Source organism: Bos indicus, chromosome 10, assembly GCF_029378745.1.
Source record: "Bos indicus isolate NIAB-ARS_2022 breed Sahiwal x Tharparkar chromosome 10, NIAB-ARS_B.indTharparkar_mat_pri_1.0, whole genome shotgun sequence".
Lineage (NCBI taxonomy): Eukaryota > Metazoa > Chordata > Mammalia > Artiodactyla > Bovidae > Bos > Bos indicus.
Window position 1 is genome coordinate 28,711,864 of NC_091769.1, and position 15,008 is coordinate 28,726,871.

The window sequence follows — 15,008 nt, forward strand, 5'->3', positions numbered from 1 at the left end:
CCTCTCTCTCTGGCCTCCCTGTGACTCCCTGAACATCCCCACTCGTCCCTCCCTCAGGGCTTTGCACCGGATATTCCTTCTTCCCAGGAACAGACCTCTTCCCCAGATCCACATGGTTTCCGACCTCACCTCCTGCAGGTCTGTGTTCAGATGTCGCCTTCTCAGTAACATTCTTTTAAAACTGCCACCTGGCACTCCTGATTCCATTTACTTTGCTTGTATAGTTTACTTAGGTAAGTACACTGCTGCTGCTGCCAAGTCGCTTCAGTTGTGACCGACTCTGTGTGACGCCAGAGACGGCAGCCCACCAGGCTCCCCCATCCCTGGGATTCTCCAGGCAAGAACACTGGAGTGGGTTGCCATTTCCTTCTCCAATGCATGAAAGTGAAAAGTGAAAGTGAAGTCGCTCTGTCGTGCCCGACTCTTAGCAACCCCATGGACTGCAGCCTTCCAGGCTCCTCTGTCCATGGGATTTTCCAGGCAAGAGTACTGGAGTGGGGTGCCATTGCTATAGGTAAATATGTAAGTACATAGGGAAGTATATTGTAAATGTCTAAGTACTTTGTTTATCATTTGCTCACCCCACTCTCTTGCCAGAGTGAAAGCTCCCTGAGCCAACATCTTTTTTTCTGTAGTGTTCTTGCCTGTCCTCTCGAACAGTGCCTGGCACACAGTCAGTAATATCTCTTGGATGAGTGTGTGACAGAAGAGCAGAGGGGCGGAAGGGGTTGTTGCCACCCTTCTTCAGTGGCCTGTGAGGATGGACTGGGTGGCCATGCCACTGATCATACAGAACCACTGGGCAAGGAAAGTGCTGCGCAGAGGTCCCACAGCAGGGATGGAGGCAGAGGGGTGGGGGTGGGGGGTGCTGGTGGTGGCAGCCGTGACCTCCCTCTCTCGCCTGTAACAAAACCCAGTACCACCCCTCCATCGGGGGCCGGCCCTGCCCAGGCGCCTCTGTACCTGTTGTTGTCCACGTAGCGGATGAGCATAGGGTAGAAGGCATAGAGGTCTCTGCAGAGGACAGCAAACTCGTCCAGGATGAGCAGCTCAGCCTCCTGCGTGTCGCCCTTGCTGTCAGCTCTCAGCTGCTCCTCCTCCTGCACAGTTTTGATGGCCTTCTTCTTCAGCTTCTCCAGGGTCGGGATGAAGTGGCTTCTCAGCAGGTCTGGTCTGGCTTTGCTGATGATCGGTTGGGCGTACACTGTGTTTGCAAACAAAGGGCCTCCCCCTCATTCCACAAGTTATGACAGTCGAGAAAAGGAAAGAAGGGACACTCAATGGTGAGGCTATGGAAAGCCCTTGACTCACACTGGCACCCTTCCTTCATCTTCCTTTTGGCATGTCTGTCTCATGAAGTCACAGTTGCTGGGGTGGGGGTAGGCACGGATGGAGCTACAGGAGAAGGTCCCTCTTCCTGTTTTGCTTCTTCAAGTTATGAGAAGAGCCACCCCTGAACTCTTCAGGCATGGCCCTTGCTATATCTCTGAGCTCTTCATAACAGACCATCTTGTTTCATTTTAGAAGAGTGACTTTGGCTCACTAGCTACGTTATAAACTCCTTGAAGGAAGTCTTTTATTTATATAAACAGCACTGTGCTGAGTCAAGAGTACACACTTAACACTATGCTTTCTGGTTATTTTATAGAGAAATCTCTTAAAAATACACAAACCTAACCATAGTTCTCAGCCCCCAAGACTTGAGAACTGCCAGCCTATTATCTTGGGGCTCCTCTAGGCCCTGAGAAAAGCAGACAAACTACTATCATTTATAATGAAGAGGCAGGCTAGGGTGGCCACTAAAAGTCAATGAGCAGAAACAAACCATCAGTAGGACTTGGGACTACGATTCTGGCCCTCTTAAAGAGAAAGATAAAACCTACATGTCTCATTGACTTTTTAAAACGCAATATCCTAATGGTCTAATGCATAATAAAGGTCAGAATCAGAGTAATTATTTAGATATGTGAAAAAAAATTCTCAAGAGTCATGAACCATTCGCAAAGTACAATATGTATTTTGTGTATTTCAAAGTTCTTTAATGTAGGGCTTTTCAGTTGGAAACAGCCTATATTCCAGCACTTTTTCATCTCACTGTGCCTTATTTTTTGCTTTCATAAAAAAGACTTTTTTAGAAAGAGAAGGTGAAGGCAGTTCTCTGTTGCAATGTGTTAATCAGAAGTCGAAACTTCGCACTATGATGGCTCCCATTTCATACCCGGTCCTCACCTGGGTGCACCTCTGCTCTGGACCTGGAATCAGAGAGGTTCTTCCAGATATGGGTGATTTGAGGTTGCTCTTGAAAACTGACTTTGTTTACACACCAGGAGCGAAGTGACCTGACTGAATGAGATCTGGACACCCTTGTGAAATAACAGGCCAAGTTCAGTTCTCATCAGTGTGCTGTGACTTCTTTCCTTCGTACCCCTGGGGAATCTAAGGGAGTTAATTCTTTGATTTCCTTCCTTCCCTTAATCCAGATTTACAAATGTAGAGCCCTCAACAAATTACTTAAGGGTTAACAATATTCTTGGGCTAAAAGATAAGAAAGGAACACCAATTTACCTATTCATATGTTCCCAGGGGTCTTATACTATCCAGGAGCCGTCAGTAACCAAAGTATTTATTAATATAATTTGAATCTCAGTTCATTTCAGAGACAGGAAGAGGGTAGGAAGTTTTCTTCCTTGGTCTTGCGGAGGGGTATCTACTTATTTGTCCAGGAAGCTAATAGCTCCTATTGACCCAATGGCTGTGTTTCATGGTCCAGGAAAGTATAGGGGTGAAACAGCTATGGTGGAACTGTGTATCTAAACTGCAGGTCTATCAAAGGCAATGACTTTAGCTTCTGTCTCCTCTGACTTTACCGTGACAGAGGACCCTAAAATCTTCATGGTTTCCTGACTGTGGAAAGTGTGGTTATTAATTTTCCAATCCTCTCCTCTTTTGAGAACAGAAAATCAGCAAGTAACACTCACTAGGAGCCTACTGCATGCAAGGAGTTCTAGAGGAATACAAAACAAACCCAAAATCAAAGTGATGCTACTATGAGCCTAAATCAGAGAGTGTCTTACAAAGCATAAAGTGAAACACAAATGCTAGAAACTTACAGTACAGCCCAGGTGGGAGTGAGTTTCATACATGTGGAAAACACACAAGGTCACTTACCCAGAAAATATGAACAATTATTACTGTAAGAGCAAATGGGATTCTTAAGTACCAAAAGCAAATGAGAAATGATCATCAGAATCTTGCACAGTTTATTAAGAAGGGCTTCCTGGAGATTTGAGGGGCTGGATTAGTTGGGGAGTCAGGCAGGAGCATTTGCTCCAGGAAGCCCTATAGGGGAATAAGTCAGTTCTTTTTACTGTTAAATATCTAAGGTGGGGAGCGGGGATAGCTTAATGACAGACTAAGAGAAGAAAAAGAGTCTAGGCATCTCGATGCCAGGGCTGAAAGACATGCGTGGTACCTGCAATGCGCTTCATCCAAGAGGCCTCGTCGATGCCCAGGTTGTTGTTGATGATTTTCAGAATGTTGCCCAGGATGACACTGAGGTGTTCAGACGTGACCTTGGTGCACCAGGGCCCTGCACTGGGGGGCAGGTGCTCGGGCCCCCGCTCCCACCAGTAGGACAGGTAGTTGCAGAGCATGGGCAAGATGACCTCAATGACGTGGGGCATCTCTGTGTACCGGGCCCCTGACTCGGCCAGGTCGTTGATTTCCTTCATCAGGCCTTCCAGCTGGGGGATGTCGGGGCACATCTCCTCCACTGTGTCTGGCATCCCCAGAACTGACCAAGAGGGTACAGGAATAATAAAGGGACAGTGATTCAAAACAGAGTGCAACCTTCTCTCTCTGTCCACCCCTCCTTTGATCTTGAGACATAATTTTCCACCCCAGAACCTTAAACAAGCAAGCACTGGATACGTAGGAGCTATGGTAAAGGCTGCAGCTTCCAGAGGCTGGGTTATCTTCTAGATGTTCTATTCAGGTCAAAACACTTAAACTGAATCTTAAAGGAACACAACAGAGACACGGCTGAGGGACATTTCACAAGACTTCTCTGTGAAAAAGTCAGTCTCTTGGCTTTTCTCTCCTGGCCTCAGTGCATGCACTGCAGGAAAGGCAGGACTCAAAACAGAAAAGCAACCCATAGATACTGAGCTGCCAATTTGTGGTTCAGTCACCTAGATCATGTCTGTACTGTTTTGAAAAGGAAAAAGAAACCTCTTGCATCAAAGATTCTTTTAGCTGGACCAGAGACAACGCTTTCCATCCAGTTGAAACCTGTCAGGGGCGGGGGGCGGGAAACATTGCACATCCACTGATTTCTGCATTTACAAAAGAAGATTGATGATCTGAAGTAACCTTTGCCAAGAGCTCTTGTCCATCACTTAGACCTTTTTGTTTTTGAAGGCTTATAGGCAAGGAATAGTGAGTTAGCCCTGTCTTTTCCTCACAGTGAATAACTGAGGTCACTTCGCTGAACAAGGACAGACAGGATGAGATGATTACAGAGTTCAACATGAAATGTTGTCAGGTACAAGAATGGTAAATGGAAAAAGCCAAGAGGATATCTGTCCTGTTCTTCTTAAGGCAAAGGACACTCTTTTCCTCCAAGATAGGAGGAGAGACCAGATGCAACCTGAAGTTGCTGATGGGTGAGATGCAAATAAGGGTTCTGTGTGGCAAGCCATGGCCTAGTTGAGGAAGAAACAAGAATTGGAAGTTCTGCAGAGCATCCTGGTCGGCAGCTCATGTGCAGACTCCACCCACAAGCTAAACTTCTTAGAGTGGGGCCAAAGCATCAGGCACCACGGAACCTAGGGAGTCAGAGAAGCAACAGGAAAATGTGGTACCTTTTAGATCCACTAATGGAGCACATTAGATCCACTAGAAGATTTGAGGAAATTATTTTTGATATTAAAAGTAAAGCACAAAGTCCTCAGGAATTTCAAAGGAAAAAGCAGGAAACTTCAAATAAAATGTGACATTTAGTGAGTTGGGTTCTACCTTTAGGCCCTGTGCCATGGGGTTACTGCTGGTGTGAAATCTCTCTTTTCTAGATTTTAAGTCCATAGGAATGGAAGGGTTAATGAAGAAAAGGCCACAGCAAAGGCTTTGGCTTTTAGGAGTATCAGTCAATTGAAGAGTCTGTCTTGGTTTCCTTCATGACTGTACTGCCTAGAGCAAAGATACAGAAAAATCCTGTGAAGATAGACTAAGAGATGAAAAGAGAATACAGGCATCTTGGTTCCTGGGCTGGGGTGGGGAGGAAAGGCATTTGTGGTACCTTCATCCAGGAGACAATGAATCTGTAGCTGATACAATCGCTTCTACAGGATGGTGTGCAGCTGCAAATCAATGGACTCAGAAGAGCCTCCCTGCTATGGAGGAGGCCCTGCCGGGGGTGTCCTAACACTTGCCCTAATTATGTTTTTCTCTTGCTATTGGTATGGCCTTTGGTAAGTAGAAGGCTGATTACTCTTCCTTGGAAGTTAGGAGTAAAGCAATGTCCTTTAAATCCAGACAATTCAAAAGGACTAGCAGCATGAAAGCCAAAGAACATCGAACTTCTGTGATTTACAGCGAAGGGAATTATACAGGTCAGACACAATCCATTGCCAATGCTGGTCATTTGCAGAGAACAAGTCTGGCCTGTACCTTGCTGCAGAGCAATAAGAATCAGGGGTGACATCAATGTGGGGGTCTGGGGAGACTCTCACAAACAAAATCATTTGACACGTACGGTGTCAGATAAATAGGTACAAATGGTAAAGTCAAACATTCTACCTTCAGGCTCTGCACACAGAGCAGTGCCAACGGCCACAGATGCAATTGAAGTTTACAACTGTTGGCTATAAAATTATACATGAGAAGGCTAGGAGCATGTGTGTGTTTAAATGTCACATAGACAATCCATCGTCATAGACACTTTTTTTTCCTCCTACCTAACACAGAGTTGCTTGAGGTTGCTTCATTGGAGTCATTATAATGACCTTTAAAAGTTATTTATATGTAATTGGTCCTTGAGGGGAAGAAACATTTGCGATTCCGGTGGTGTTTTGTACTTCAAATGCCACATAATAAACCGGCAGAATGAATGCTGCTGAGTTATCTACCTGAAAGCTCAGTTGGGTCCTGTTAGAATCAGACTCAAGACTGTAAGGGGGAACCATTAGAACACACTGTCCTTTCATCTTCCACATCAATGGCTCTCAAAGTGAGACTGTCCTGCCAGCAATGGCAGCATCACCTGGAAACTTGTTAGGACCTTTGGAATCTCGACTTACTGAATTAGAAACTCTAAGGGTAGGACTTGGCATTCTTCAACAAGCCTTTTGAGTGATCCTCATACATGCTATCAAGAGAGAACCATTGGGAAAGACTGAGTTCGAGTCCACAGCTGTATTTTTTTCACCAGGCAGCTCTTCCCTCAAGATGACAGCACCAGAGAGCACCACTTCTATAGTATTACATGGAAACCTACATGGAAACTGGACCTCCTTCCTCTCTGGTTGATTTTTTCCAATAAGGATTTGAAAAGTAAACTTGGCTGGTGAGTAGGATGTTTTGGTTAATCTATTATCCTGACTGGGCTTTCCTAGTGGCTTAGTGGTAAAGAATCCACCTGCCACTGCAGAAGATGCAGATTTGATCCCTGGGTTGGGAAGATCTCCTGGAGAAGGAAATGGCAACCCACTCCAGTATTCTTGCCTGGAAATCCCATAGACAGAGGAGCCTGGTGGGTTATAGTCCATGGGGTCACAAAGAGTTGGACACCTTAGTGACTGAGTATACATGCACACAGATCTAATTCTACTCATGAATGGAGTCAACAACAAGATTCTGATTAATAAACCACTGCCACACGTAACCAAAGATTTTATCTAGCACACAGCTAGATAAACCTTTTCTAGACATATCTTAACAATTTTGGATGAGTTAAAAAATTCTCCAGGATGTTACAAGATAGAAGACACCCCAATATGAGTAACTCTGCTGGCAAAATGGACTACAGCCCGCCAGGCTCCTATGTCCATAGGATTTTCCAGGAAAGAATACTGGAGTAAGCAGCCATTCCCTTCTCTAGGGATTGAACCTGGGTATCCTGCATTGTGGGTAGATTCTTTACCATCTGAGCTACCAGGGAAACTTCATTAATTGAGATGCCCAATTGACTGAAGGCTTGATAAATCAGTTCATATTGTATTTCTCAACCAAAGACTCACACCTTCTGTCACATTCCTTTCCCTCCTCCTTCAGTCCCTCAGGCCACCTACTGTGTGTAGTGAATGAAATCTACCCTTTCAGAGTCCATCAAGCTATCAGTCATTGTCTGGCTCCAGGCAAACATGGCTATCCCAGAATACATATTTATGTACATTCTGCTTTTCGAGAGCCGTACACATCGTCAGAATTCACTCTTTGTTAACTGAAAGATGAAAAATACGGGCTCAGAGGACTTGGGCCCTGAGTCCACAGTGTGTGACTGATGGATGAACAACAGTGTCATCATTAATTACAACTTTGTCCCTTCTTCCTATGGAGTATGCAACGATGGATACTTATTTTTAATTTATGAATATATCTTACTAAATCAATGTAAAGGTATATAAGATAAGAAGAAACATATTTCTAATAGCCCTTGAGAACAATGGGACACAGTCATTTCCTTCCCTCCAAAGCCAGTCTAGGGTTTCCTCCATCTGGGTCAATTTCAAATTTGCCTGCTACTCTACCTCTATGTCCCATTGGTTCATGGCAACTAGATAGGGAAACAATGGAAACAGAGACAGACTTTATTTTCTTGGACTCCAAAATCACAGAGGGTGACCACAGACATGATATTAAAAGACTCTTGCTCCTTGGAAGAAAAGCTATGACCAACCTAGGCAGCATATTAAAAAGCAGAGATATTACTTTGCCAACAAAGGTCTGTCTAGTCAAAGCTGTGGTTTTTCCAGTAGTCATGTATGGATGTGAGAGCTGGACCATAAAGAAAGCTGAGTGCCAAAGAATTGATGCTTTTGAACTGTGGTGTTGGAGAAGACTCTTGAGAGTCCCTTAGACTGCAAGGAGATCCAACCAGTCAATCCTAAAGGAAATCAACCCTGAACATTCATTAAAAGGACTGATGTTGAAGCTGAAGCTCCAATACTTTGGCCACCTGATGCAAAGAGCTGACTCATTAGAAAAGACCCTGATGCTGGGAAAGATTGAAGGCGGGAGAAGAAGGGGACGACAGAGGATGAGATGGTTGGATGGCATCACTGACTAGATGGACATGAGTTTGAGCAAGCTCCGGGAAATGGTGAAGGACAGGGAAGGCTGGCATGCTGCAGTCCATGGGTCACAAAGAGTCGGACATGACTGAGCGACTGAACAACTACCTCTATGAGTTCAAGAGCAAAGTAGATCTCTCTCTTTCCCAAGGTGCAAGCTCTACGCACTGGTGACATAGAGAGACACTTTTTCTTGAACCACAGCTGGAGCTAAATAAATACATCAGTATCCAGCACTGTCATGAGGCTGGGGAGCAATATTTTAGCTGGCTTCTGTCTACAGATGCCACAGCCCTTCCTCATCATTACCAAAGCCTGCTCTGTCATTTAACTCTTACTTTAGCTGCAAGACATAACTCATGTGGAATCATAAGACAGCAGAGAAAAACAAGGTTGGGACTATAATTTTCCTAGTCCATGAAAGGGGAGAAAGGGTGAGATGAGGCTGAGGGGATTGGGGAATTAACTGAGAGATGCCATGTGAGACTTTGGAACATGGAGGCATCTTGGCAATATATCTCTCTCGATGAGCTCTGAGAACACTGGTCTCCGCAGTATTTTAGCTCAAGAAGAGAAGTTTTAAAAGCAATTTTGTCTCAAATGTCCTGGTCATGTTTACTGGGGACCAGGTGCTGCTTTTATCTGAAGTGGGAACAAAGCTGCTAAAGCTTAGCACTCTGGATTCTTAGATGGAAAGAAGAGTGACAGAGAAAAATGTAGCAAGAACCCTTCTTCTCTTAGGACTCTTAGGACCCACGACAGTTTGAAAAGGGGGCTTGAACCAAATGGAACTGAGGAACAGTCTAGTCATCTGCTGGTACTGTGTGCCAATATTTTAAGAAAATACTGGTTCTGAACAGGATATATTCTGGTTTGAAATGGTTTGCTATAATTTTTTTTTTTTTGGGGGGGTCTGCTTTTCTTAACATCAATCTAACCCATCGTGTGGTAGCTTTTGCTTCATGTCACATCAAGTCAAGGTAGTTCTTTCCAGCTGGAGGCTGAGTTTCATTCAAGGTTCCTGTTGGAAGGGCCTCTGATCTACTCCATGGTCCTTCAGCAGGATCACACTTATCCATACATGGGGTCTCCTCTCTTCCATCCCCCAGAAGCAGGTTTACCACCTGCCTTGGATTCCAGTTCCAGGTTATTCTAGAAGAGGGGGGTGGGAAAACTTTTCCTATAAAGGGGCCAGACAGTAAATGTTTTAGCCATTGCAGGGCCAACAGTCTTTGCTGCCACTACTCAACTCTGTCACTGCAGTTGAAGGGGAACAGAATGGGCCACCCCCAAATATGCCCCTTTGGCAGAGGGATTACTTTGAGCTGATTATTTTTAAGAAACTGAAGATCCAGGAGAATGTCTGAAAACAGAGTTACCATTTTGTAAGGGAAATCTACCTTTGCAAACAAAGTTTACCTTAGTTACGGGAGCCTGTACCAGAAGAGAGCTCTTACCAAAGATCACTTTTTCATCTGAGAGATTCATGAGCCTGCTGGGGCACACTGCTTACCAAGCCCTTCCTCTTCTCACTTTCCCATGGATTCCTACCCCATCTGAAGCCCTAGACTCCTAACCTTTTCCTCAGGATGGTATATAAGTCTCAAATGTTGGGCTGGCTTTTGAGTCTCACATCTTTTGGGGGCTCCCTTATGTACACATATGTCCATAATTAAGTTTTTTTTCCCCCTCCCATCAATCTATCTTTTTCAGAGGGGAGGTCTCAGGCAAGAACAATGAAGGGTAAAGGGAAAATTATTTTTCCTTCCCTACACAGTGCTAAGGGCTTCCCTGGTGGCTCAGTGGTAAAGAGTGCTTTGCCAATGCAGGAGAAGTGGGTTGAATCCCTAGGTTGGGAAGATCCCCCTGCAGAAGGAAATGGCAACCCACTCCAGTATTCTTGCCTGGGAAATCCCATGGACAGAGGAGCCTGGTAGGCTACAGTCCATGGGGTCACAAACGAGTTGGACATGACTTAGTGATTAAAGTATACAACAACAACACAGTGCTAAAGCAGCCACAGACAACATGTAAATGAATGGATAGACTATGTTCCAATAAAACACCATTTATAAAAATCAGCAGTAGGCCAGATCTGGACCACAGCCTAGCACTGTTCTAGAACTCAGTATGTCAACACTCCTGTCAAATTCTCTGTTGTGTAGAATTTCAATTCCTTCTTGTGTTTTTCTATCCATCCTTCACGAAGATGAAGAATACATGGTCATCATCCTTGGAAGCACAGCCGTGCTGTGGACTTGAAGAGTATACCAAGGTTATCAGTGCAGCTCTGTGCTACCCCCTTGCTCCCACTCTCTGGAGAGGAACAGAGAAGAACAGTCACATCCCCAGGTGCAGGAAGAGAACGGATATCCGGGCAGACAGGAGAACCTGAGCTCTTAGGATGCAAGGGATGTTGAAACCAACTGCACTGTCTCCTCTTTTCACAGAAGAGGAGACCAAAGTCTAAAGATAACAAAGAACTTGCTTGTGTCCACTTTTCCAGCAAGATGGAGACCTGTCACAGGGCACCAGTTCTGACCTCCTGGCCCCTTGTAGACCACGTGACTGACAAGGCTGGGGGCTGCTGGCCTTGCCTTTCTGGCTTTCTCTCCCACTGCTTTCCTCTAAGCACATCAGTGATGACCTCTGATGGATGGTACTTACTAGACCTCTCCCTGGGGGTTTTGGTGTTGAAGACGGAGAGCGGGTTGTAGCGGTTAAGGGTGGGCTCCAGGAATGCCACTGGTATGGCGGCTGCCAGTGAGGCCAGGCATTCTCCAAGGGCAGGACGCTGCCTGGAAACAAAGAAGTCCATTTAGAAGTGGTGCTATCTCCGTGCTGGCCCCATGCATTGGTGGATCAGCTCTCTTTCCAGGACGTCTCAGGCCACTTCCCCACAGATGGCTCCACTGGACATCCTGGGCCTTGAGCTCAGCTGGATTGCATGTTCTTCCCCTCCCTCCCCTGTTTCTGGACACTAACCAATGGTTTACAATGGTCTCATTCCCTGCTACCTAGTTCTTAAATAACTAAGGTGATATAGACTATGTAGCTTTGTTCTCTCCCAGCATCTCTGAGAGCAAGTTTGGCTGGCATCCAAATTGAATCAGATCCTCCCAGTTCTTAAAATGTTTTAAAATCTTTCATGGAATTTCTTTGTCTAGTCCCTGTTATGAGTAGAGCTTGTGTTGACCAATTGGAACCGTAGACAATGGGCCAAAAACACCAATAAGACACCAAATTAAAGTTCTGCCTTGCAAGATAACTGACATGTCCAAAACAAATCGCTTGATGTAGACAAAAGAGCTCTAACACCTATTACTTCTCTTTCTTCCACAAACACTTGAGTGTCCACCATGCACTAAACTTTCGTTTTTAAGTCTTTCTGAGAAAGACGCAATCAATCAAAATCAAAATGCTTGGGATTCCTAGTTCAGATTTTTAGTGCTCCGGCTAAGAGGACTTATGCTTACCTGCAGGATAACCAAGGCTGCAAGAGTAAGTGATGGACTACAAGCCACCAGCTGGTCAAAGCAGAGCTAGTACTGAAAGAGTGCTTCCCCTCTCAGACCTGGGCTTAGCTCTGGATTTTTATTATCTAATCCAGCAGGTTCTTTCTGCTACTGAGATGATATACAGTCGTAGCGCTGGCTCAAAGGGCCCCATTAGGGGGCTGACATCTGTTGCTTCCTGATGAATGGGAGACCAGAGCCATCTGTTTTCCACCCATCAATATCTTTTCCCTGCCACCCTCTGGCATTCGATTACAGACAGACTACACACACCTGCCTTGTGAGTTACATACGTGATGCCAGTTTCCAAATACAAGGAAAAATTTCTTCAAATAAACCAATAATGTGAGTCCTTTGTTAGACCGTGATACAAAGGTAACTAGTAGAAAAGGCACACATTAGGTAAATAATTAAGAGATCAAAGGGATTACAGGGTTCAAGTCCATCATGTTTGCCTTCCTCTGTGACTGATGAGCTTAAACTCATCAGTATGAATGTGGATACTGTGCACGAAGCCCACCAGGAGAAGCCCTGGGGGCAGAGGATGTCAGGCTGCACATTGGGGGATATTACAGAGCCATTGTGGAGAAAACTGTCAGCTAGAGGGGGCATGCTTGGAGCCAAGAGCAAACGTGTACCCCACTATTGCAGTTCTGCAGAGACAGGAAGGCATTCAGTTCTCACAGTTACCTTCAGTTCCCACCAAAACCCATGGCCAACAACATGTACACTCTGCCATATTTAAAATGGATAATCAACAAGGACCTACTGTACAGCACAGGGAACTCTGCTCACTGAGGCATAACAGGCTGTTATGTGGCAGCCTGGATGGGAGGGGAGTTTGGGGGAGAAGCAATACTATATATATGCTGCTGCTGCTAAGTCACTTCAGTCGTGTCCAACTCTGTGTGATCCCATAGACGGCAGCCCACCAAGCTCCCCCGTCCCTGGGATTCTCCAGGCAAGAACACTGGAGTGGGTTGCCATTTCCTTCTCCAGTGCATGAAGGTGAAAAGTGAAAGTGAGGTCGCTCAGTCATGTCTGACCCTCAGCGACCCCATGGACTGCAGCCTTCCAGGCTCCTCCATCCATGGGATTTTCCAGGCAAGAGTACTGGAGTGAGGTGCCATTGCCTTCTCTGATATATACATATCAGAGTATCTGAGTCCCTTTGCTATCTACCTGAAGCCATCACAACATTGTTAATCTGCTATACTCCAATATAAAATAAAAAGTTAAATAAAAGTGCTATGAAAAGGAAAAAGAAACCCATACCCAGCATCCCATTAATTGTCCTTCACTATGACAACAGCCAATAATTCCAGTAGTACCAAGACACCAGACCGTCAAAGCTATAGAGTCTCTGAATAGGATAACAAACATTTACTAGGGGACAGGGCAGGGAGGTAGCTAGGGGAGCCATTGTTGTCTGAGAAGTAAGCCAGGTAGTAAAGAATCCACCTGCAATGCAGGAGACCTGGGTTCGATCCCTGGGTTGGGAAGATCCCCTGAAGAAGAGAATGGCTACCCACTCCAGTATTCTTCCCTATAGAATTCCATGGACAGAGGAGCCTGGCAGGCTGCAGTGTGACAAAATAGCATGTCTTTATGGTCTCATAAAGATTAGAATCAACTTGCAACTTCATTATGCAGAGACAAAGGATACACATTTGAGTTGGGTTAGAAATGTGGTCTTAACTGGTCCTGAAAAAAAATGCCTTGACAAGACTATCTAGGGTAGAGTCAGAATGTGTTGGGGGCTAGCCTGGGGGTCCACAGAACTGTTCTGCTTGAGATGCCAGAGGAGTCTGCTGGACCAGAGAGAGGGAGGAGGGTGAAGGTGGGTGAATCTCGATATAAAGCTGTGTACCCCTTGGAACTTCCATACACTCCTTAGCCAAGTTATCAAACCTAAGACAAATGTGATCTTTTAATTACTTTAAAAGACAACTAATACATATGATTTTATCCCTTCTTTTCTATCTTCTTCTTGAGCTCAGCTTTTAGGGGATTAGCTGACAACTTACTTGGCCTGAAGTATTTGAGCTTCCAAATCATTTTCAAATCAGCCTCCAGGAAGCAAGAATGCCCTCAGCCAGATAAGCACTTGTTAGCTAACAGCACAGCCTTGTCCTTCTGTGAAAGATCTGACTGTTAAATCATCCCATCCAGGTCTGCTCTGGAAGGTCTATTTGGGAGCTGCATCAGTGGTAGAAGAGGCTTCCCTGCTGGCCCAGCAGGTAATCCACCTGCAAGGCAGGAGACGTGGGTTCGATCCCTGAGTTGGGATTATCTGGAGTAGGAAATGGCAACCCATTCCTATATTCTTGCCTGGGAAATCCCATGGACAGGGAAGCCTGGCAGCATTACAGTCAGACACGACTGAGCCCATGGCACATCAGTGGTGGAGGAAGGGAGGGGGCGGGGCTGGGGAGACTGCAGAGCCCAAGGGTCTCTCCAGAGAGCTCTGCAAAGCTGCTTCACTTCTGAACAGGCCCTGGCCAGTCCTGTTCCCCATCTCTCCTCCTCAACACCTTTTCTTCTCCTGCTGGGAGCCACCACGGGAGATCCCACCCATGACAAGGTCATATGGAAGAGATCTGACGAGCAAGGCTGATCAGAACTCAAGGGACCACCCTGAATCTGCTTGAGCATCTACCCCAAAACCAAAATCTGTCTGTCTTACTACTTTGTGCCTTTCACCAACTCTTCTGACATTAACACGGGGCTATCCCCGACCACCTTTCTCTGGAAAAAATCAACTTAGGGCTTTAGTTAATGGGCATGACAGGAGTGTTTCAATTCAAACCCCTCTGTTGGCATTCTAGCTTGCCTGACAGGTTTATCCATACTCTTGCAATTAACACACGTGATTGTTCACAACTCCCCAACCTTGAAAGGCACGGGAAGCCAAAACATTCTAAAAGTCCTAATAAGCAGAGAGTCCTTTAAGGGATGAAAAATTATTAGAATAGATAGTACTGGTAAAGGGCTTCATTATTGAGCCAACGCTTGCTGCCAAGTGCCCATATCCCTTATCCATTGTGCACCTGGGAGTGCATTAGTTAACATAGTTGGGATGTAAGAAAAACAAGCAGCAGCCTTGGAATTAACCACATCAGACCTTTGAGCTAATTGGTTCTTTCTTTGTTGTGACCCACTGCACCTTTGCTCCGTGAGAATGTAACTCTGTTTAGTACTTTCT

General features: G+C 45.4%; 1 protein-coding gene across 8 annotated transcripts in view; it reads right to left on the bottom strand.

Moving 5' to 3' along the window:
• The window catches only part of RYR3 (ryanodine receptor 3), a 559,072-nt gene that overhangs the window by 65,930 nt on the left and 478,134 nt on the right, over positions 1-15,008 (bottom strand). For all 8 annotated transcript variants that reach the window (XM_070797211.1, XM_070797214.1, XM_070797210.1 and 5 more), the window contains 3 exons: positions 10,956-11,086; positions 3,473-3,793; positions 964-1,204 (listed from right to left, as the gene is read on the bottom strand). In XM_070797211.1, the coding sequence (XP_070653312.1) occupies positions 964-1,204; positions 3,473-3,793; positions 10,956-11,086 (693 nt within the window). The remainder of the gene's footprint in view (positions 1-963; positions 1,205-3,472; positions 3,794-10,955; positions 11,087-15,008) is intronic.